Source organism: Podarcis pityusensis (genome assembly GCF_964106645.2).
Source record: "Podarcis pityusensis genome assembly, chromosome: 13".
Taxonomy (NCBI): Eukaryota; Metazoa; Chordata; class Lepidosauria; order Squamata; family Lacertidae; genus Podarcis; species Podarcis pityusensis.
The window spans coordinates 14,633,082-14,654,826 of NC_138038.1; the positions used below are offsets into that span (position 1 = coordinate 14,633,082).

At 46.7% G+C, this 21,745-nt stretch overlaps 2 protein-coding genes across 2 annotated transcripts in view; one reads left to right on the forward strand and one right to left on the reverse strand.

Moving 5' to 3' along the window:
- The window catches only part of MAP3K14 (mitogen-activated protein kinase kinase kinase 14), a 38,718-nt gene extending 31,708 nt beyond the window's left edge, over positions 1 to 7,010 (forward strand). Inside the window, exons 14-16 of the mRNA XM_080976618.1 lie at positions 665 to 809; positions 1,656 to 1,756; positions 3,375 to 7,010. Of these exons, the coding sequence (XP_080832744.1) occupies positions 665 to 809; positions 1,656 to 1,756; positions 3,375 to 3,539 (411 nt within the window). The 3' untranslated portion in view covers positions 3,540 to 7,010. The remainder of the gene's footprint in view (positions 1 to 664; positions 810 to 1,655; positions 1,757 to 3,374) is intronic.
- Positions 7,011 to 10,419: 3,409 nt separating this feature from the next.
- The window catches only part of FMNL1 (formin like 1), a 131,067-nt gene continuing 119,741 nt past the window's right edge, over positions 10,420 to 21,745 (reverse strand). The window contains exon 27 of the mRNA XM_080976538.1: positions 10,420 to 10,652. Coding sequence (XP_080832664.1) covers positions 10,549 to 10,652 — 104 coding nt within the window. The 3' untranslated portion in view covers positions 10,420 to 10,548. The remainder of the gene's footprint in view (positions 10,653 to 21,745) is intronic.

Sequence of the window (21,745 nt, forward strand, 5' to 3'; positions counted from 1 at the left end):
ACTCATGGTCCTCCATGCACCAGAAGCGGTTTAGCCATGCTGGCCACATGACCCGGAAAGCTGTCTGTGGACAAAGGCTGGCTCCCTCGGCCTGAAAGTGAGATGAGAGCCGCACCCCATAGTCGCCTTTGACTGGACTTAACCCTCCAGGGGTCCTTTACCTTTACCTTTTTCCTTGCATTGTGCCAATTACCTGATTTGGTCCCAGAAGCATCTCCTGCCTCTGAGCTGTGAAAACCTTTTAGCGTGTGGCCCAGAAAGAAATTGGGACGGGTGCCAGAGATTTCACTTCTTCTTGGTGTACATTTTAATGTATTTTTAATCTTTGTTGGAAGCTGCCCAGAGTGGCTGGGGTACAAATAAAATATTATTATTATTATTATTATTATTATTATTATTATTATTATTATTCAGGGCTCCCAGGTCCTGCTTGTGAGCTTCCTATAGATATTAGCAGGTGCCTCTTTTTCCTCTTCATACTGTTCCGGTAGTGAGAGAAGTGCCAGATTCTATGTCTTGTCCAGGTTTCCAGTCCTTTGGACATGCCTGGGAGGGAGGCTACCTGAAGTTAAGAAGTGACCCCCATACCGTGGGGCATTGGAAACTAGACACTGCATGTGTGCCTGTGGAAGAATGACATTGCTATCGCTTTCTGTTTCTCTAGGACTCATTGAAAACATCTCAGAGCCTGAAGGAAACCATGAGTTCTGGAGTGGGTTCGTGGAGCAGCCAAACAGATGGGCAGAGCAACAGCTGGAACAGCTGGCTGCATCTCAGCAGGAATACAGATATGCCCACCTACTTTGATGGTAGGTTCTGTTCTCGGTCCATACGGTACTAAGCAAGCCAGAGGCCAAATGGCTTCTTCTGCATTTGCTTGCCAAAGGCACTATTGTGTTAAACTGTTCCATTTTGTGGTGTGTTTCATTGGCACATGAATTACTAATTGCTAATTAGACCATGTAATCATTACTAATAAACCAGTAAACACTGGAATTGGGAGCAAAATTCGTTTTACATCGAATACCAGGATATAGTTGGCTGCCTTGCATTTCTCTTTTTTATGATTTTCAATTTTATACCTTTCAGTAATTTTACAATCATTTTGACATTTCCTTCCGCCTCTTTCTGCGGTTCTTTAAATTAATTTTTTTATATTTTCTGCATATTCCACATGAACTTAATCATTTATTCATGTACTTTAAATACATACTCTTATAAAAAAACTGCAGATTATTACAATAATCCTGCCAATGTTCTTACCTGTTTGCAGTTTATTTGTAAATATTCCATAAACCATTTCCATTCTTTTATAAAAAGTTTGCTGCCTTGATTTCTTATTTTTCTGGTAAGCTTCGCCGTTTCTGCATATTCCATAAGTTTTTATAAAGACTACCTTGCATTTCTCAGTGCATTTTGCCATTGCTCTTATCACAAAGAAGTCTGATTGTTTGGGAAAGTGAGTTAGTTGTGCGGGGCCCTTGCAATCTGCCAGCAGGTGAGCAAATCCCACCTGAAAATAGCGACAGCCAGGAAGCATCCTGATAGATTTATTTGGCATGATCTTTAATGGACTAGAAGCTGCTTTGTCAGATGTATAGAATGTTATCTTCAGGTGGCAAGTAAATGCTTAGCTCTCTATTTCTGCCTTCCAGGAGTGAAAATTGAGATCCGCTTGCTCAGCGGGGAGAGTCTCCACATCCGAGAGTTTCGTGGCGCCAAGGTGGGAGATGTGGCCATTGGAATCAGCAGCCAGGTGAGTTCTGCCCTGGTGGACCTCTCTCCTTTTGGGGATGCGAAGTACTGCAAAATGGGGCTACAGTGCTACCTTAGCTCTCAAGCTTAATCCATTCCAGAAGTCCGTTCCAAAACCAAAGTGTTCCCAGACCAAGGCGTGCTTTCCCATAGAAAGTAATGCAAAACTGATCAATCTGTTCTAGACTTCTAAAAACAACCCCTAAAACAGCAATTTAACATGAATTTTACTGTCTAACGAGACCATTGATCCATAAAATGAAAGCAATAATCAATGTACCGCACTATAAAATGAATAAGACAGTATTGTAGATGATAAAAATGAATATTATTTATTTCTTACCTGCGCTGATGATAGTCATTGTTTGGATGGGGGGCTTTTATCCATTTCCGCAGTCAGTCAGTAGCTGAACTGGGTTCTACCCAGTCACAAAAACAAATTAACTGAGAAAGCCACAAAAACGCAAAATAAATAGCAAAAACAAAAGCGCCAAACTTAATCCGTTCCAGAAGTCTGTTTGACTTCCAAAATGTTCAAAAACCAAGGCGCAGCTTCTGATTGGTGCAGGTGCCCCGGAAACAATAGCCAAAACCCGAATCGGATGTTCGGCTTCCGAAAAACGTTCGAAAACCGGAACACTTAACTTCTGGGCTTTCGGCATTTGAGTCCCAAGTTTTTTGAGAACCAAGGTAGCACTGTATTTGGGAATGTCATCTTAATCCTTCTACGCCTTGCAAGATATCTTCTGGAGAAGAAAAGGCTAAGGATTAAACCCTGCACAAATCCAGAGTGGAGTCCCTAAGACGGTTGGATGGCACTTTGTATGCCTTCTTCCAGCAACTCCTGCAGCCCAGCTGGTGCCAGACATATTGCTCTGCTTTCCTTTGGACCTTATCAGCGAGGCTGAGAGGGGGCGTCTTGTCATCAGCAACCCAGGACCTCCATACAGACTGCCCAGGTTTGCGCCCCAGGGAGGTTACTTCAGTGCTGCTAGTGCAGTGGTCTGGCTCCACCCCTGGAGGCACACTCCTCCATTGTCTCGAGGAAGAAAGATAATCAACATGGCCACTTTGCTCTTGCTGAACTCTGCTGTGGGCCCGGAAATACACATGCAATGAATTTTTTGCCCACTCCCCCTTCAAATGCATGTGATGTGACTTTGTTTCTTCCTCTGTCAACTAGAAATAAACGTGCAGTTACGATACGATACAATACGATCATCTTTATTGTCATTGTCCCATGCAGAACAACGAAATTGAAAAAATCTACATCAGACATTCAAAAACCAACACGCCTGCTATCCCAGCCTGGTTAGCCCCCTAAAAACTATGATACCCCATAATTAAATACAATATACTCCCATGGAGACTACCTTACACTGTGTTTAAAACCAAAATTGCATTTGGATGGAAACTGTTTCTCAGACGGCTAGTCCTAGTCTTTATAACCCTGTACCTTCTTCCAGAAGGCAGAAGCTGAAAGAGATCATTTCCGGGGTGCGCGCACTATCCTGTACTATCTGCAGCTTTCTTATGACACCTGGAAGCGTTGATTTGATCCAGTTGTTGTGGAGTCAGGCCCCTTCACCTTTTTGTGTGTGTGTGTTCTGCTTTCACAGATACCGGCCTCTGCTTTCAGCTTCTTCACCAAGGAAGGCCAACCCGTCCGCTGCGACATGGTGGTCCCTGATTTGGGCATCGAGCTTCAGTGCACCCTTGCTCCTGACAGCAGCTGTGGCTGGAGCTGGAGGGTCAAACATGGCCAACTAGAGAAGAAGCCTTAAGGGATGCTGTCTCTCCCCACGACACTCCTGTGATATCCCCCACGGAGCCAGATGTGGTATCTGCAGATAGCTGAGTGCTGAATATTGTTGGTGGTTGTAGGTTATAGGTTTGGTTCCTCACTGCTTCTCTGCCAGCCCTTGTGTGCAGCCAGGTTTATGGGCTGGGTGGCAGAAAAAAACTGAATTATTGTGTCTGCGTTTATGAAACTGACCCAGAAGACTAGGAAGAACCTGATCTGCTGGGTTGCGGGCAGGCGGTCAATTTCTTAACCCAACCGCCTTCTACCAATCCCAAGGAAAATGGGAAGTTTTGATTTGCCCAGTGGGGCTTAGTAAAGTTCCCCAAACCCAGCAATGGGCTTAGAGGTGGGGAACCTCCTTGGAGACAAAGCACATCAGGTCACCTTGGCCAACTCACTTTCTCATCACCACGCTTGTTTGCGACACGCTTGTTGCCTTGCAAAAACCGTTGCCCTGAGCAGCTTGGAGGAATGTAGTCAGCAACACATATCTGATTCGCTTGGGAACTTCCTCAGCGAAACTGGTAGCATGCGGCACCTTCTGAGAAAGCTCAGAAATCTGTGCTGGAAGATTCGTCGTATTAAATTTCAGTTGCATGGCAATTTTCCTAGCTGTGCAGTGGACAGCCAGCTTTGGTTTTGCGCCTCATCCAGTGCCTATGGCAGCCCACCAGTGCTTTGATGATAAGAGCACCTGCTCTTGCTGCCTGCCTTGTGTGGCCAAAAACCTCAAAGGCCTGAATATGCCTGAGCCCTGTTTGGCTTGGTGAATCGCTACTTGGCCACATTTTGGTGAGCTTAAAATTTCCAGGGGGGAGATTCTTGCAGAAGTCTGGGCATCAAATTTCTCCAAGTGCCCCTTTTGGGGTGTTTGAGGGGAGTTTTCTGTGCTTGGCGTCAAAACGCAACCAGCCTTGCATTCCATCTCGTGGTGAAATGCATGACAGGATGGGAAATCAGTTGAGTGTGTCTCAGTTTGTTCATATAATCCGGGCCTGTATTGTTTGTAACCCACCAAACCCAATAACCTTGGCAGACATGTACCGTAGCCAAACAGTTGCTTTGTAGGTTTTTGCAGCCCCTGGACAGGCAGCAAGAAATAGGAAATTTGATATATATATATATATATATATATATATATATATATATTGGCTTGGTGGGTCACCTGATAAGCATCCCTTCATAGATATGTTTTCAGCTACAACCCCCATTGGTGATTAGTGATGACTGACACAGACATTTCAAGTAGAGCTCCTTACATTTTAGGTTTTGGTTCCATTTTCTTTTCTTTTTCTGCCCTAAATAGAGAGAACTGCATGTGTCTTAACAGAGCATGCTTACTCAGAAATAGCCCCACTGCTGTCAGTGGGACTTTACACCGAACTAATTGCATACATAGGATTGCAGCCTTAGAAATCCAAACTCTATAGCAGAAGAGTTTTAGGCAAAATGTAAACTTGAAATAAAGTAAGCAAATCAGTACAATATATATGATTTTTTTAATATAAAAAAATTCTGTGTGCATATTGGCACGGTTGACCTTGTAGAGTTTGGAGTGGCTTTATTCTGTGCCAAGTGATCTGGGTAAATGAATGAAAGTGACTAGATGAGGAACTTCATTAGGAGGGAAGTCCTCTTTCCTTGTTGGGTACAAGGATGTCCTGCTATGACAAAGCCTTGCCTAAAGCTTACTAAGCTATGAATTTGAACCCACTTCCTTGCTGAGCTTCCTGTCTGGAATATTAATGCCGCCTACAAAATGAAGGCTGGCTAATCTCAGCCACAGCCATGGCGCTGCAGGGATTGGAGACTGGAAGGCAGCCATTCTGGGATGGCTGTGGCCATTCTCAGGTGGCATAAAATGGTTTGGTTTTTTCTTTTCTTTCGGAGCTAAGGTTATTCTATCCCGTTGGGGTTGATTCTGCTGTCAGGCAAGGAAGCTGCCTCTTTCTAAACTCTCTGAAGTAGGGTAGAAAAAAGAAGAGGTGTGTTTTTAAAAAGGAGGGACATCATAGGGCATCATCACCCTTTTCCAAATCACCTGCTCCCCCAGAAGAGCTTCCTTTCCCCAAGCCTCCCTTGGTGTACACGTGCCAAGAGGAAATATTTTACAACAAGCCGCTTTAAAGGCCAACATCGTTTCAGTCTAGCCTTCGTCGTGGTGTGCGTGGCAGCCAGCACAAAGGCATAAATTGCCATCAAGGCTGCGGTAAAATCAGCAAACCAAGGTTTGCGGTGTTATTTTTAAAGGAAAACGAATGGAACTGGTATGGGCGCCACCTGGTGTGTAGAAGAGGCACTGCAGTAGCTTAGAAGGGAAGAGGCTGGGCAAAAGTAGTGTGTTTTTGGTTGCTACCGAGTTAAATGGCAGGGAATTTACCATTTAGAAAAGGAAACTGGGGCAGGGAGGCCTACACTCCTAGCTCCTTTAATAATCTCTTTGTCCCATTGCTCTTCTCTGCAGCACGTTAGACCTACATCCTGCAAGCCTTGTTCAGTTCTTGTATGCAGCTGCTGAAAGAGGGAGACAGGACAGTTTATCTACCCGCTTTTTGAGAGGCAAATGTTCTTGCTCCCCATTTAGATTGGAGCTCTTGTGCACTTAGTGATCTCCACTAGCCCTGTGGCTTTACAACCACCCATGGTCCTTCTAGTCTATATAATTTACTGCAGAATGTTCCAGGAAAGACCTTCTGGAGCAAAGGTGGGGAACTTGCGGCCCTCTAGATATTTTGGGAAATATTTAATCCTCCAGTGCTAGCCCCTGGGCTTCTGAGTGCTGTAGTTCAGCAATACAATCAGCACCGTGGAAGCCTAGAGTGGGTAATATGAAAGCACTGATGCTTTTGCCTTGCTTTCATTCATTCATTCATTCATTCATTCATTTCATACGTACTCTTTCCACTTGCTCTGCAAATTTGCTTTAGGAAACGATCATTTTTGTCAGAGGGTTGGCTGGCTGGCTGTGCTGTGCTTTGTTTTCAGAAGTTTGAAATGCAAGCTGAATAGCTGTGTTTCGTTCTGCAAGAACAAGACTCTGCAGTCTTTGTCTGCCCTTGATTTTGAAAAGACAAAAGTATTTTTTTTTTTTTTCAGGGCGGGGAGCTTTCCTCAGTTTGAAGGAGTGGGGAAAGTCCTGGGATATCATCGCAGCCAGACTCCTCTAGACTCTTTGGTTCTTGTAGATCCCAGGGCTCCAGTGCAGGGAATGTTAGTTCCACTCTAATTGTTGACATCAGTGGGACAAAATAGTTATTGAGATGGGCACATGCCTGCTTTTCTTTGGATTCAAGTCAGTTCTGCCAGTTGCCAGACCTATGCAATACTAACAGTGGCCTAAACCTGTTGTTACCTTCTTTTGCCTTCCTGTGATGTTCCAGAACACCATGATAATGTATGTATTGCTGTCATGGAAATGAAGCAAAATTACACCTTTTGGGGTAGCAAATGACTTTTGTGGCGTTTTATTTTATTGAACAGTGTTGTGCATTGCTGCTCTGCTCTTGGGCAATTCTTGATTTGGAGTGAGGTTGGTCTTAATGCTTCAGGTTTGTGGGTCCCGTGTCCCAGCCATTCCCCGTGTCCCAAAGCAGCGCATGCCAAGTTGTTTCACTAAGTTTCTCAGCAGGAGTGGGATACACAACGGCAGCTGTTCTGCTGCCACTTAACTTACCTATCCATGCAGAGTCCGGCAAGAGTCACAAATGATATGTGTGCAAGTTTGTGTGTATTCCTCCCCTCCCACCCACCGCCCAAATTAAAATGTCCATTGAGTCCATCCAGCATGCTAAATTAATTAGCTGGATTTCTATTAGAAAGACTACAAAACAGGCACATATAGACACTCCCTATTGTCCGTTCTCTAGCGCCTAATAAGTAAATGTATAACTAACTCTTCGTGTTGTGTTGCAATGTGGTAAAAAAGGTGCATGAAGAGATTTCACATTTGAAATACTGTGCGTAGAAAAGATTGTAATGTGGGTAGCCTCAGCCAACTGTGTACCCCTGCACCGCTCCCTGCTCTGAATTTTGGATGGACATACAGTCGTACCTTGGATCCCGAACACCTTGCAAACCAAACATTTTGGCTCCCGAATGCTGCAAACTGGGAAGTGAGTGTTCTGGTTTGCAAACATTCTTTGGAACCCAAACGTTTAGCGCGGCTTCTGATTGGCTGCAGGAGCTTCCTGCAGCCACTCAGAAGCCACGCTTTGGTTTCCGAATGTTTTGGAAGTTGAACGGACTTCTGGAACGATTTCCGTTCAGCTTCCAAGGTACAAGTGTACTGAGAAGCCGCAATCACAAGGGGTGCAAGCAACAGCATTCTACTGCTGTGGGCAAATTGATTTTTTAGTGGACCCTGCAGCAGAGGCAGCCTGGGGGGGGGGGGGGGGAGCTTAAAAATTGCATGTACCTTATGAAGGTCTTTGCCCTCCAGCAGACTACCGGCACACTCTTTGAACACAGGCACCTTTTGCATCTTTAGAATACATTTATTATTTGCTCTCATGGTTAACTCGCTTTGGATTAAATGCAATTCACATAACCATATATAAAAATAATGTATACAAATAGCAATCATACAGGGGCGTTTTGGTCCTCCCCTCCATGATTCAAGGCATTTCTAAAAACAATAGGTTGCACATTCAATTCTTTTCCTAATATCCCCTTCTCCCCCCGCCCACCCGCCCCCAAAAGTGTGTGATGAAACAGTGTCCAAGGTTTCTGTTCTGAGTGTATATGCTGTGATTGTTTTTCTTTTCTTTAAGCTGCTTTTAAGGTTACAGGAGAAAGCAAATGTTAGCCTAAGTCTAAACCGGGAGTTTCTAAGCGGGTGTGCAGCTCGAAGGCTAAAGCCGGATGAGCAGATGAAGAGTAGGGTGTTGACTTTTGCATGACTTTTAAAGAAATTGTTCCTTTCCAGCTGAGACGGAACAGGGGGGGCTGTTAGGTCTGCAGGTCAATATGCATTTATTGCTGCAAAGCTTGCATGCTGGGGTGAACAGGGTAGGAATGCAGCTCTTTGCCTACCAACATCCCCTGTAGGCAGAATCCGTCCCAGGGGGCCTGGATTTGTGCTGGGGTGGATGGGATGAGCTGTATCCCTTTTGGAGTTTTCACAATCTCCCCTCCCCACCCCCAGATAAGAAAAAAGGCATGAACTGTAAAGAACAAGGGGGAGAGCAGATGCTCAACTTGCAAGTGCCCTTGTCCACTGGGAACCCACAGAGCTGCCGAAAGACGTTACATCCTGGGTCTGTTAGGATCGCCCCCTTGCTTCAAAGCAAGGTGAGCTTACCCCTTGGGTCTGCCTTTGTAAGCAAAGTGGCTCCATGATGCAGAGTCCATCGGACAGCCTGACCCTTGGGGCAGAAATCTTACCCCATCTACAAATTCATTTGCTGCTTAGATTCCTTGGGGGGTGGGCGGGGAGAGGAACCACCCCATTGTGCTCTTGGAAATTATAGCGGGTATCACCTGGTTGACCTAATTACCTCTACTTTTAGTTCTTGGGGGGGCGGGAAGAGACTAGAACCCAGGGCACAGGTTGGAGAAAAAGCACCGGTGGAAAACCCCGCAGAAATGGCGACACCACGTGGCAAGAAAAAGAAAAGCAACTTTGCTCCCCTGTTTTGATTGTCACGAAGCCTCTGAGCTTCTCTGCGTCAGAGCGTGTTGGTTTCAAAAATGCCAAAGTGCCGCCTGTGCCAAATACTTAAATCCTGAGAGACTGTTCCACGGACCGCAACTGCTTCCTAGGGATGGCCGTTGTGCTAGAATAAGAAGCCAAAATTATATTCATAACTTTAACCAAACATACTTAGGAAGATTTACGTCTCCTGCTTAGAGCCCAGTCTTCTTTCCTCCTTAGCGGCTGGGCACTTCCCATCTTACGACGTGCACGAGGGGAGTGACTTCAGGTGGTGGTGGGGAGCCTTGAAAGGAAGGACAACTCTGATTGCTTAGGTGCACTGATCAAACTCTCGTCTCGTTGCCCTCATGAAAATATGGAGGGCAGCAGAGACTCCTGGGTCATCTAGAACCACGACAGCCTTGGTAGGGGCTTAAGACTGCAATCCCAGGCATCCTGTGCCAGCCGAAATGTTGCAAAGGGAGAAAACTACACAGGCTGTTAGCCCTCTCTACAGCATAAACCTGAAGTGCTGCCTGCCGTTTGTGTCCTACAAGGCCAAGGCGGTCGTGGCACCTGTCCAAGGAGGTTTAAAAAGTGCTGGAGCTGTTTTGTACAGGGTGCTTGCTGCCCCCCACCCCCCTGGCAAAGTCCTTGTGGACCCCCTCGTTGCACCACTTCAGTGGCTTAAATGATCCTGAGGTTACACATTCCTGGGCAAGTAACCTTCCTACAAGCGCACGACTACTCGCTCGGATCAAACAGCACCGTTCATGTCAGATGGGAGAAAACTGGCCTGCAAACACTGGCTGTCTTCTCCAGGCCGGAGGAGGAAGTGGAGGATTAGAGCAGACTGAAATGGCCCAGCTGGATGAGGCGGGGGAAAGGGACCAGGGCAAGCTGGGAGGAGGAATCGAGACCCTGTGGGTTCCGCTTCCTCCCTCCAGAGGGAGTCTGCAGTCGCAAACATTCCAGGCTGTGGAAGGTACTGTTCTTGGCTTGGTGTTGCAATGGCTGGACTCGCCTTCCAGAACCACCTGCTGTCCTAGTTGGCAGAGCAGCCCCTGCCATAGTTCCACCTTAGGGCCGTCCGACGTGGCCGAGAAAACGAAGTTCAAAACGAAGCAGCGTTGATCCCCGTGGGCAGGAGAATTGGCAGGGCTGTTGTGCGCATAAGCCCACAAATGGCTTTAAAAGCGGAGGAGGAGGAGGAAAGGGATCGTCCTGCCCTGAGTTTTTGTCGTTCCTTGGTTGTGAGGAGCTTTTGGTCCAAGCCCGTCGGCCAGGAACGCCCCCAGTCCTTGCTTCGCACCCCCAAACCAAGGCTTGGCTAGCTTGCTGTTCTCATTCGGGGCTGTCACAGCGAGATGTCGGCAGTCACCTGCAGCGTCTGCCCCACGGCCCGTTTCCTGGCGCTGTGCCGACCGGTGTCCCCCCGCCGGTACGGCTGGTTGCGCAGGCCTGCCACGAGAAAAAGCAAAACACCTAGTTAATTGTTTCGGGTGCATGCATTCAGACATGCTTAGCTATTCGATTTGCCCTGTGCTGGTTTCTCCCTAAAACTTCTGTAATGCAGGACGCGCAGTGGTGTGTTCCCCTCCCCTGACTTTTACATTGAAATACAACCTCGGAGGCGACCACCAAGAGGAGTAGAGTGAACTTGCTTAACTCTTTTCCCATCCTTCTCAAAATTGCTTTCTTCCCTGCCCCCCACAACTGCTTTTCCCACCGACTGGAAAAAAAGATCCAGGAATGACCGCCCCAATTTGAGCGTTCGGCACATTCTTGGCACCCACTCCTCTGTTCCTGATGGCAGCCTTCAAGGCTGCTTTTCATTCAAAAACTAGGGAAATGAAAGAAACACCCTGCTGCATGCAGTGTGATCTTCCCTTTTTTATTTACTTAAAATTGGAGACACATCTCACTTTCAGACCTAAAAGGTTTACTGCCCTGAGAAGCCTGAAGTCCATATCGTGATAACTGCTTTTCAGAATTTTTGACCTGGCAATGCATTGTGAATCGTGGTGTGCGGGTGTGTGCTATGCAAAAATCACGATGTGGGGGGGAAACATTAAGCCAGCCACTGCTTCTCTCAATTCCTGCAGCTCCTGTTAACTCTGCCGGCTCAGCAATCTCCTGCCTCATACAGGGGGCAGTGAATCGCAAGGGCAGGTGCCGGCAAAAATCACAGTACAGGAAAAACTGTGAAGCCTCTCCATCGCTTCATCCTTATTTCAGACACCGTGATATATCAGTCTATTGTGATGTTTAGCTGGTTATATATCACATTGTTGAAAACCATATATCACCCAGCCCTAACACTGATTGTATGCACACACACACACAGTTTGAACTCCCGTTCACATATTCACTCAAATGCCTGGCTAGATGCTTCAGCAATTGCAGGGCTCATCCCAGCGCTGGAAGGAGTCGTTTCAGGATGCCACCTTTACCTGCCGCGCTCCCCACCCCTCGGCTACATAAATCCACCATTGTGCCTTTGATACAGCACGTTACCTAGAGCCACAAGCTACAGTGGGCTCTCTTCATTGAAACTGGCGTCGCAGAAGAGGCGAGAAGAGCGCTTGCCCGTCCGAGCAGTGAAAGGAACGGTCTTCAGTGCTAAGTAAAGAATAGTGCCGGAGGGAAAGGCAAGGAGATTAAGAAGAGGAAGAGAGACAAAGGGCAAGTAAAGCAAGCAAGTAAAAGTCCCAAAGCAACCAAGGAGGAGGTCTCTACCAAGAGGCACCGAGCCTCTAAACGGCATCTCTGCATTCCACAGCAGTTAGTATCTCACGGCTTCTCTCTAAATAATCCTGGAAATTGAAATTCATTGAGAGCACTAACAAATCTCTGTTGGAGGTTCGACAGCCTGCCCTACCCCTCTGCCCTGTCTACAAAACCTCTCCACCCCTGCAGTTCTGTTCTGCCAGTTTAAGTCTGTGGTGTAGATGTACCCTTTGAGAATCTTTGGGCAGGAAAAAAAAGACATGAGTGTGCTTAGAAAGAGTTCTGGGCCCTGCAGCGATTAGTAAAAGCAGACAAGCTGGTTTGCAAAAAGAGCAGAAAGGCCTAAGGAGGGTATAACAACAGGTGAGTGGGACTCCATGGAACAGGCAAAAAGCAGCAGCAACAGCAGCAGAAAACCTCTCTTACAGCCCCACCTAGTTTTGCAGGTGATGTGTGTTTGTGTGGTGTGTCTGGGCATTGGCAAGGTGGGGAAAGGCATCAGAAGTCGCTTGTCTCTCAGCTTAACCGACTTCACAGGGTTTTGCTGTAGGAATTGGATGGGAATGGGAGAGAAAAGAACTGTGTATCCCACTGCCATAAGCAATCTGGAGAAAAGGTGGGATACATATGTAATAAACAAGCAGGTGGGTTGGGGAGAAGAAAAATTAAGGATGCCCACTAATGGCCAACGGCTTGGAGAGCCCAGATCTGCAACGATGGAAATTAAATGTGTAGCCCAGACATGCAGGCTGGTTAGAACTGTACACTGGCAAATATTTGCTCCCAAAAAGGCATGGTGTGGTCTCAGCCAAATAAGGGCTGGTGTGTGTGTGCGCGCTCAGCAGAGCGTCCTTGGATCACACAGTACAGCCTGTGATTGCCTCTTATCCTTCCCTGGATATGGTCTGGGGCTCCATGCAAGATCTCATCTCGTGGAGTTGCAATAACCAGGAGAACAGTGATGAAGCAGCCCAGAACTACACGGGGGGGACGGGACTTGTCAATGATCTCAGGGCAGCTGGGACCATGGTAAAGGGACCCCTGACCATTAGGTCCAGTCGTGGCCGACTCTGGGGTTGCGGCGCTCATCTCGCTTTACTGGCCGAGGGAGCCGGCGTACAGCTTCCGGGTCATGTGGCCAGCATGACTAAGCCGCTTCTGGCGAACCAGAGCAGCGCACAGAAACACTGTTTACCTTCCTGCCGGAGCAGTATCTATTTTATCTACTTTCACTTTGACGTGCTTTCGAACTGCTAGGTTGGCAGGAGCAGGGACTGAGCAACGGGAGCTCACCCCGTCGTGGGGATTCGAACCACCGACCTTCTGATCGGCAAGCCCTAGGCTCTGTGGTTTAACCCACAGTGCCACCCGCATCCCTCAGCTGGGACCATAGTCACCATGAAAACAGTTGGTAACACACTATGCTGTGAAGGACTGAGATCTTGCTCAAGACAGCACATGTCTGCAGTTTGCCAATGCACATCTGAATGACTCAGAGAAGAACTGCGTGAAAGTGTGGTCAGATGAGTCCAAAATTGAGCTCTTTGGCATCAACTCAACTCGCCGTGTTTGGAGGAGGAGGAATGCTGCCTACGACCCCAAGAACGCCATCCCCACCGTCAAACATGGAGGGGGACATATGCTTGGGGGATGTTTTTCTGCTAAGGGGACAGGACACCTTCACCACATCGAAGGGACGATGAATGGGACCATGTATCGTCAAATCTTGGGTGAGCACCTCCTTCCCTCAGCCCCAGGGCATTGAAAATGGGTTGAGGATGGGTATTCCAGCATGACAATGACCCAAAGGCAACAAAGGAGTGGCTCAAGAAGAAGCACATTAAGGTCCTGGAGTGGCCAAGCCAGTCTCCAGACCTTAATCCCATCGAAAATCTGTGGAGGGAGCTGAAGGTTTGAGTAGCTACACATCAGCCTCGAAATCTTACTGACTTGGAGAGGATCTGCAAAGAGGAGTGGGACAAAATACCTCCTGACATGTGTGCAAACCTGGTGGCCACCTACAAGAAACGTCTGACCTCTGTAATTGCCAGCAAGGGTTTTGCCACCAAGTACTAAGTCATCTTTTGCAAAGGGATAAAATACTTATTTCACGCATTATACTGCACATCAATCTCTGACTTTTGTCTTCTGGGTTTCTGGGGGTTTTCCTGTTGTGATTCTGTCTCTCACAGCTACAATAAACCTACCGTTACAATTATGGACTGGTCATTTCTTTGTCAGAGGGCAAACGGGCAAATTTAGCAGGGGATCAAATACTTTTCTCCCTCACTGTAGAATTGTAGAGTGGGTCACTCTAGTACAAGCCCCTCTAATGCAGGAATCTGTTTGCCCAATGTGGGGCTCTTAACCCGTGACCCTGAGGTTAAGAGTTTCGCGCTTTACCAACCGAGCCACCCCAAATTGCACAGCTCAGAAGTCCCCGGGAAGTTGCTTCCCTCGGGTGCTACGATTCCATGCAGCTCCCACTTTGCCCAGCCCATCGCCGGCCCTCTGCGGAGGATCTGCCGAGACTTCAAAGCCCGCTGGTAAAACAAATGGCCTCCTTCCTCCTCACCTGTAATAATGTCCTCAATGGCTCCATCTTTCTCCTCGTAAATGAGGGGCTCCTTCACCAGCTGCTTCTTCTTCAGCTCAGAAATGAGGTCCATCTGCTGCCGCTTGGCCTTGTGGGTGGGAGACTGCCAAGAGAGAGAAGCGGTTGCTGTGGTTACGCATGTACCAAGAGAAGACGATATTTCTCTTCGCAGGACCGGCCTACCCATCAGGCAGCTGTCCAAGGTACTAGATATAGGGGGGGAAACCAGTTTGCTGCTTGTCGCTGCCGAATACCATCCATTGTTCGATTTTGTAAATTGTTTTTTACCCATTCTGTTCCCAGGGGCTTAAGGCAGCAGATTTTTTATATTTTTGCTGCAATATATATTTTAATTCAAAGTGAATATTGACAGCAATACACCATAAATTATTACTTTGACACTTGCCAAAATAAGTCACCTGGAAAACCTGCTTTTTGTGACAAAGTACAGAAGGCTTGGTCACATTTAAATCGCTGAGAAATACTATCGCAAACTGTAGGAAACATTGCATCCATAAAGTTTCCCCCCAGTCCTCTTATTGTAATATTGCACACTGCAATTGCTACATGGCAAACTAGCGTAGCACAGGAATCGAGAACAAAAAAGCCACAAGTCTGAAAAATAATTGTGAAACGGTATTAAAAAGTACAAAAAACCCTACAACAAATATGAGCCAGAAAATATATCAAACCCTCCGTTAAACAGTAAAATTAATAATAATAATAATAATAATTAATAATAATAATAATAATTTATTATTTATACCCCCCTGGGTGGCTTACAGCACATAAAAAATGGTAAAACATTAGACATTAACAATTTCCCCATACAGGATTGCCTTCAGATGTCTTCTAAAAGTCAGATAGTTGTTCATTCCCTTGACATCTGATGGGATATAAAATTCTTACTAGGTTTTTTCCCCGAAGGGGCACTTTGAGGAAGGGGGGAGGGATTCAAAATGCTGGTTTTGACCCTTAAAACGGCTCAGGACTGCAGTACCTCAAGGACCGCCTCTTTCCATATGAACCTCCCGGACCCCGAGATCATCTTCTGAGGCCCTTATTTGTGTGCCTCCTCCTCAAGAGGTGCAGAGGGTGGCAACACAGGAACGGGCTTTCTTTGCAGTCTGTGGAATGCTCTCCCCAAGGTGCCTTCACTATACACCTTTAGGCGCCAGGCAAAAACGATCCTTTTTAACCAGGCCTTTGGTTGATCTGATTGACATCCTATGCCCTTTAAAATGTTTTGTTTTGTTTTGTTTTGTTTTTGTGTGTGTGTGTGTGTTTTGTGTGGTGGTGGGGCTATCGGGTTGATTTTTAAATATTTTATTCTGTATTTTGTGGTTTTATATCTTGATTTTATTCTGTGAACTGCCCTGAGACCTCCAGGTATAGGGTGGCATATAAATTCAATAAATAATAATAACTCCACTCTAAAACAGATTGTCAGTGGGTCTCTCCATACACCACTCTCAGCTTTACACAGTGGAAGCTGCTCTATTGGACTGAAAGGGGTAGTGCCCCTCTGACCTCATGGCTGCCCTAAGCCAGACCCCATTTGCCTGCCTGCCTGCCTGATCGGGGGAGGGGGAGCGCTGGGGTCTAAACCATGGAGCCTCTTGTGCTTGCCGATCAGAAGGTCGGCGGTTCGAATCTCCGCAACAGGGTGAGCTCCCGTTGCTCTGTCCCAGCTCCTGCCAACCTAGCAGTTCAAAAGCACGCCAGTGCAAGTAGATAAATAGGTACCGCTGTGGCAGGAAGGTAAACGGCGTTTCCGTGGGCTCTGGCCTCCATCATGGTGTCCCGTTGCGCCAGAAGCAGTTTAGTCATGCTGGCCACATGACCCAGAAAGCTGTCTGTGGACAAGTGCCAGCTCCCTCGGCCTGAAAGCGAGATGAGCGGCGCAACCCCATAGTTGCCTTTGACTGGACTTAACTGTCCAGGGGTCCTTGACCTTTACTTTATTGATCAGTCCAGGGAGTAGCACTGTCTACCAGCTTCTGTCTCAGTGCTGCCCTTGTGGATCTTGAAAAGGTGGATGAGGACAGACCTAGAAGAGTTTGCTCTGGAGCCAGCTACTGGTGGACTCCCTCCTGCAAATGGGCACCAGTCACCCAGCTTCCATATTTTCGACAAACAAGCTAGACATTTTCCCTGCAATCCACACCTGTGGTTGCAAGGATGCACTTCAGAAGAGCAAGATGCCGTATCAGAGAAGCTTGGGAGCCAAATGGGAATCGGATACATCTGTACGTCTGCCGCTGTTGCCCAGCGCTCTGACTAGCAAAGTCAATGCTTCTTTAAAAAAATATATTTTACCTGCCTCTCCTCCTCTAAAGGCCAAAAGCTGTTTCTGACAACAGAACGAGTTATATGAATCCTGCGAGCAGAAAGGGTTTTTGGCTGAGTTTAGATTTGGTCCCCAACACAAAATCCAATGGCTGAATACAGTCTGGTGGGAATTCCAGAACTCTTTTCATTTTGAGAAAAAGCAGGATGAAGGGAGACATGGTTTTGGAAAGGTGTTCCAACATGTTAACACCTACCTTTGGAGCTGCCTTTTCTTCCTGGTTGGGGGAGTTCACCTCTTCCACTTTGGCCGCTGCTTCCTGCTTCTTCCACAACTGGATATCTTCTTCCGCTTTCTTGTTTCAGGGCAGGGAGAGAGAAAAATAAGCTTCACTAAGCAATCGCAGGTACATCACTGGATGGCAACAGGGCTCACAAACATGTCACATCACAGAGTTATCAGATTCGCAAGTCCACCTTTCCGGAGAACAGAGTTTTAAAACTCATCACACACATTCCCCCAGCTCTCATTGCCAGGATACAAAAAGCTGTTCGGGTCTCAGGCTGGCTAAACTGCTTCACTTTTTCCCAGCAGAGATACTCAACATTTTGTGGTTTCTGGAAGCTCCGTGATCCTTGAGTTTTCAAAAAATATTTGTTTCTTTCTTTCTTAGTTTACAAACTAATGATATCTTTCTGCATACTTAAGAGAGGCCTTCACCTCTGCAAGAACCACCATTCTGGGTAGTCCTGTTTTGCTTCCACAATCTGAAACAGTCAAACTTTGTCCTTTATAAAGATGGGGAGAGGTGGGGATGTAGAAAACCTTTTTGCTAATTCAGCCGTTGTCGTTCCAGCCCTACAACTGCCCACTGGGGCCACCAATGGTTCTCATTTGTAGGCGGGGGGTGGGGAATTTCCCCCCAAGGGGAGCCTTACCTATCCTTGCCTCCCTGTAGCAACATCAACAAGAGCTAGTCACTTTTTCTATTAAAGTTATTCGTATCAAATGCTATCTAGGAAATGGGATATAAAAACTAGGGAGAAGTTCTCCTTTCTCCAGCTCAGTGGTTCTCAAAGGGTGTGCATGCCACACTGGTGTGGATTGAGATTCAAGGACAATAAAACATTTTAACATTTCAGTGTAGTATAGTCTAGCATCAATATAATTTTTAATTACAGAAAACGGAAAGATAACTTTTCAAAATGCGAGCATCAAGTAACACTTTGAGCTCACAACTCTCATTGAGTTTGTACACATACTTAAGGTACATATGCAAGAGGCTCACTTATAATTTTATTTTTGGGAATGATTTATGTTCTTATGTAGCTGCATTGTTCTATACTTCCTGGATGTCCCATGATCACACAGTGGTACCTCGGGTTAACAACTTAATTCATTCTGGAGGTCCTTAACCTGAAACTGTTCTTAACCTGAGGTACCACTTTAGCTAATGGGGCCTCCCACTACCGCTGTGCCGCCACCGTGTGATTTCTGTTCTTATCCTGAAGTAAAGTTCTTAACCCGAGGTACTATTTCTGGGTTAGCGGAATCTGTAACCTGAAGCGTCTGTAACCCGAGGTACCACTGTATTTTGCCCCACATTGGGCCAAATATTCCTGCATTGCAGGGGGTTGGACTAGATGACCCCGGTGCCCCTTCCAACTCTACAATACTATGATTCTACTACAATTATAAAGTAGTTGTGTTCTCCGTCATAAATCTACCACTGCTAGGAGCTCTTTGTTTTTTCTTATAAATGAAAAAATTGGTGTGGTGTGAGCAATTTTTTATTTTGAAAGAGTGGCCCAGAGAAAGAAGCCTGAGAACGACTACTCTAGGTCAATCCAGTAATTCTTAACAACAACAACAACAACAATTTATACCCCGTGCGTCTGGCTGGGTTTCCCCAGCCACTCTGGGCAGCTCCCAACAGAATATTAAAAACACGATAAAACATCAAACATTAAAAACTTCTCTGAACTGAACTATTTCAGTAAACTAAACTATTTGGAAGACAGTGGCCTCGTGTGTGTGGCCTACCACTGCAACACATTTTATTGACCCTGTAACTACTACAATAATCCTCAACACTTAGAATTCACATAACATGATTTAAGAATTCAAAGTCCCCCGTCTGCATTATGTTGGCAATCTTTACAAAAGTTGGTTGGTATTTAGAATCTTCCCGACGCAAATAAATATGGGACACAAGGAGTGTGGCTCACAGTCAATAAACAGGCTGAACCCAAGCTAAAGGCAAGAGTCTTACCTTGTATGCCTTGACGAAGCGCACAAAGGTAGGGAAGAACATTGTCGGAGGGGTAGTCTTGGGGTTTTCCCCGAAATACTCCACTGTCGACTCGTAGGCTTCCTGTAGAGAAAGAAAGAGAAAACCCCACAGAGTCACAACCCTGAATCTCGGGGCGGCGGCTGTGTCAGCAGTGACACATTGCCTCAAATTTGTTTCTTATATTTATCGGCTGCCCTGTGCAATGAGCCTCTTCTCTTTGGGAACCCATGGATGATGTCAGCTTTGACATCAAGGTGTGTGGGCTTCATTTTTATTGGCAAAAATGGCAAAGAGCCTTGCGGCGCCTTAAAAACAACGTGCACGCACACACAATGGAATAAGCTTTCAAGGAGTTCGATGCATCCACACAGAGACAAACATCCACACGGGCGTGGAGAGGAAATGGGGAAAAGGTGGAGCTAAATGCCAACGCAATATATATATAATCTCGGGCAATTCAATGAGAGCTTAAAGGTCAAGGTAAAGGGACCCCTGACCATTAGGTCCAGTCAAGACTGACTCTGGGGTTGCGGCGCTCATCTCGCTTTATTGGCCAAGGGAGCCGGCATACAGCTTCTGGGTCATGTGGCCAGCATGACTAAGCCGCTTCTGGTGAACCAGAGCAGCACACAGAAATGCCGTTTACCTTCCCGCTGGAGTGGTACCTATTTATCTACTTGCACTTTGATGTGCTTTTGAACTGCTAGCTTGGCAGGAGCAGGGACCAAGCAACGGGAGCTCACCCCGTCGTGGGGATTCGAACCGCTGACCTTCTGATCAGCAAGTCCTGGGCTCTGTGGTTTAACCCACAGCGCCACCCGCGCTGAGCTTAAGCTGAGAGCTTAAAGGTATGTAAAATGAGCACAGCGAGCAGTCACACCCGTTACTGCTCAGTTCCATTCATCTTTTTAAAAAGCCAGAGATGACAAATCGGTGGTCCTGACCGATTTAAATCAGTTTGTTCCCCCCCTTCTCTGTGTATGTGTGTGAGACAGAAAGGCAGAAAGAGATGCCACAAATCTGTTGACTCTCTCTGGAATCTGTATGCGACACCACCAGCCGATAGCTATTGAGAGACATCATTGCAGTCTGAGGACGCATTAAGTGGGTCACGCATTGAAAATACTTCTAACCCCTATAAAAGGTAAAGGGACCCCTGACCGTTAGGTCCAGTTGTGGACGACTCTGGGGTTGCGGCGCTCATCTCGCTCTATTGGCCAAGGGAGCCGGCGTACAGCTTCCGGGTCATGTGGCCAGCATGACTAAGCCGCTTCTGGCGAACCAGAGCAGCACACGGAAACACCGTTTACCTTCCTGCCGGAGCTGTACCTATTTATCTACTTGCACTTAAGACGTGCTTTTGAACTGCTAGGTTAGCAGGAGCAGGGACTGAGCAACAGGAGCTCACCCCGTTGCGGGGATTCGAACCGCTGACCTTCTGATCGGCAAGTCCTAGGCTCTGTGGTTTAACCCACAGCACCACCTGCAACCCTCTAACCCCTATACCACTGCCCGAAAACTGAGTGGTCCCCAAGAGCTGCTGGCAAACTCTTTTTTTTTTAAGGCTCAAATCTCCCCTTGTTTTGAGTTGCCACAATAGTTGCCATGACATCCCCTTCTGAACTAAGCACCGCCTCTCTTCTTCCTCCTCCTCCTCACCTGTGCAGTTTTGCCATCGGCCTGGAGCTTCTCCATCACCTCTGTGTTCGCCTTGAGGAAGTCCTTGAGCACAGCGCTGTCATCCTGGCGCATGAACTCTTTGCGCGTGAGCTCCATGCCCTTCTGTAGGCCCCGCACATCTTGGAGCACACTGTCCAGGGATACTGCAAGAGCCAAGAGAGAAGGAAGCGTGAGGCGAAGCAGGCCCAATCGAGCTGCCGTGGCTCCAGGTAACCCTTCTACCTAGGGGGAACTTCAGAATACAGTGGTACCTCAGGTTAAGTACTTAATTCATTCCAGAGGTCTGTTCTTAACCTGAAACTGTTCTTAACCTGAAGCACCACTTTAGCTAATGGGGCCTCCTGCTGCCGCCGCACCGCTGGAGCACGATTTCTGTTCTCTCTTTTTTAAAAAAAAATATTTTTAATTAAATTTTCCATTATAACAATCCAATCAAATCACATTAAGTATTCCAAATTATACAAATACATATCATATTGTCCAAATATTCTGCCAAATTATAATTTTTTTGTTGGGGCTTCCCATGCTTCAAGTTCAGTGGGGTTCTAATCATCTTATGTTTCTACTGCCTTGAGTTTCCAATAGTTCCTTCTTTAAATCTTCCTGTTGTTATCCTTCCTTACGATTTCTGTTCTTATCCTGAAGCAAAGTTCTTAACCTGAAGCACTATTTCTGGGTTAGCGGCATCTGTAACCTGAAGCGTATCTAATCTAAAGCGTATGTAACCTGAGGTACCACTGTATGTATTTTAAGGGTATTATTATCCCCTCTGGCACATTCCCATGGTCAAAGGGAGGGAGCTGCACCCCATCCTTCGCTGTAAATTTCTCCCCTTGCCCAGAACCCTCTGGCTCAGCACCTGCTGCTGCTTTTTCCAGGAAGTGCAGGTCATTGGCGAAGTTTGTGAGGTCGGAGTATTTCTCCTGGATCACCCGCACGATGTAATGAAGCAGCGTCTGCTTCCG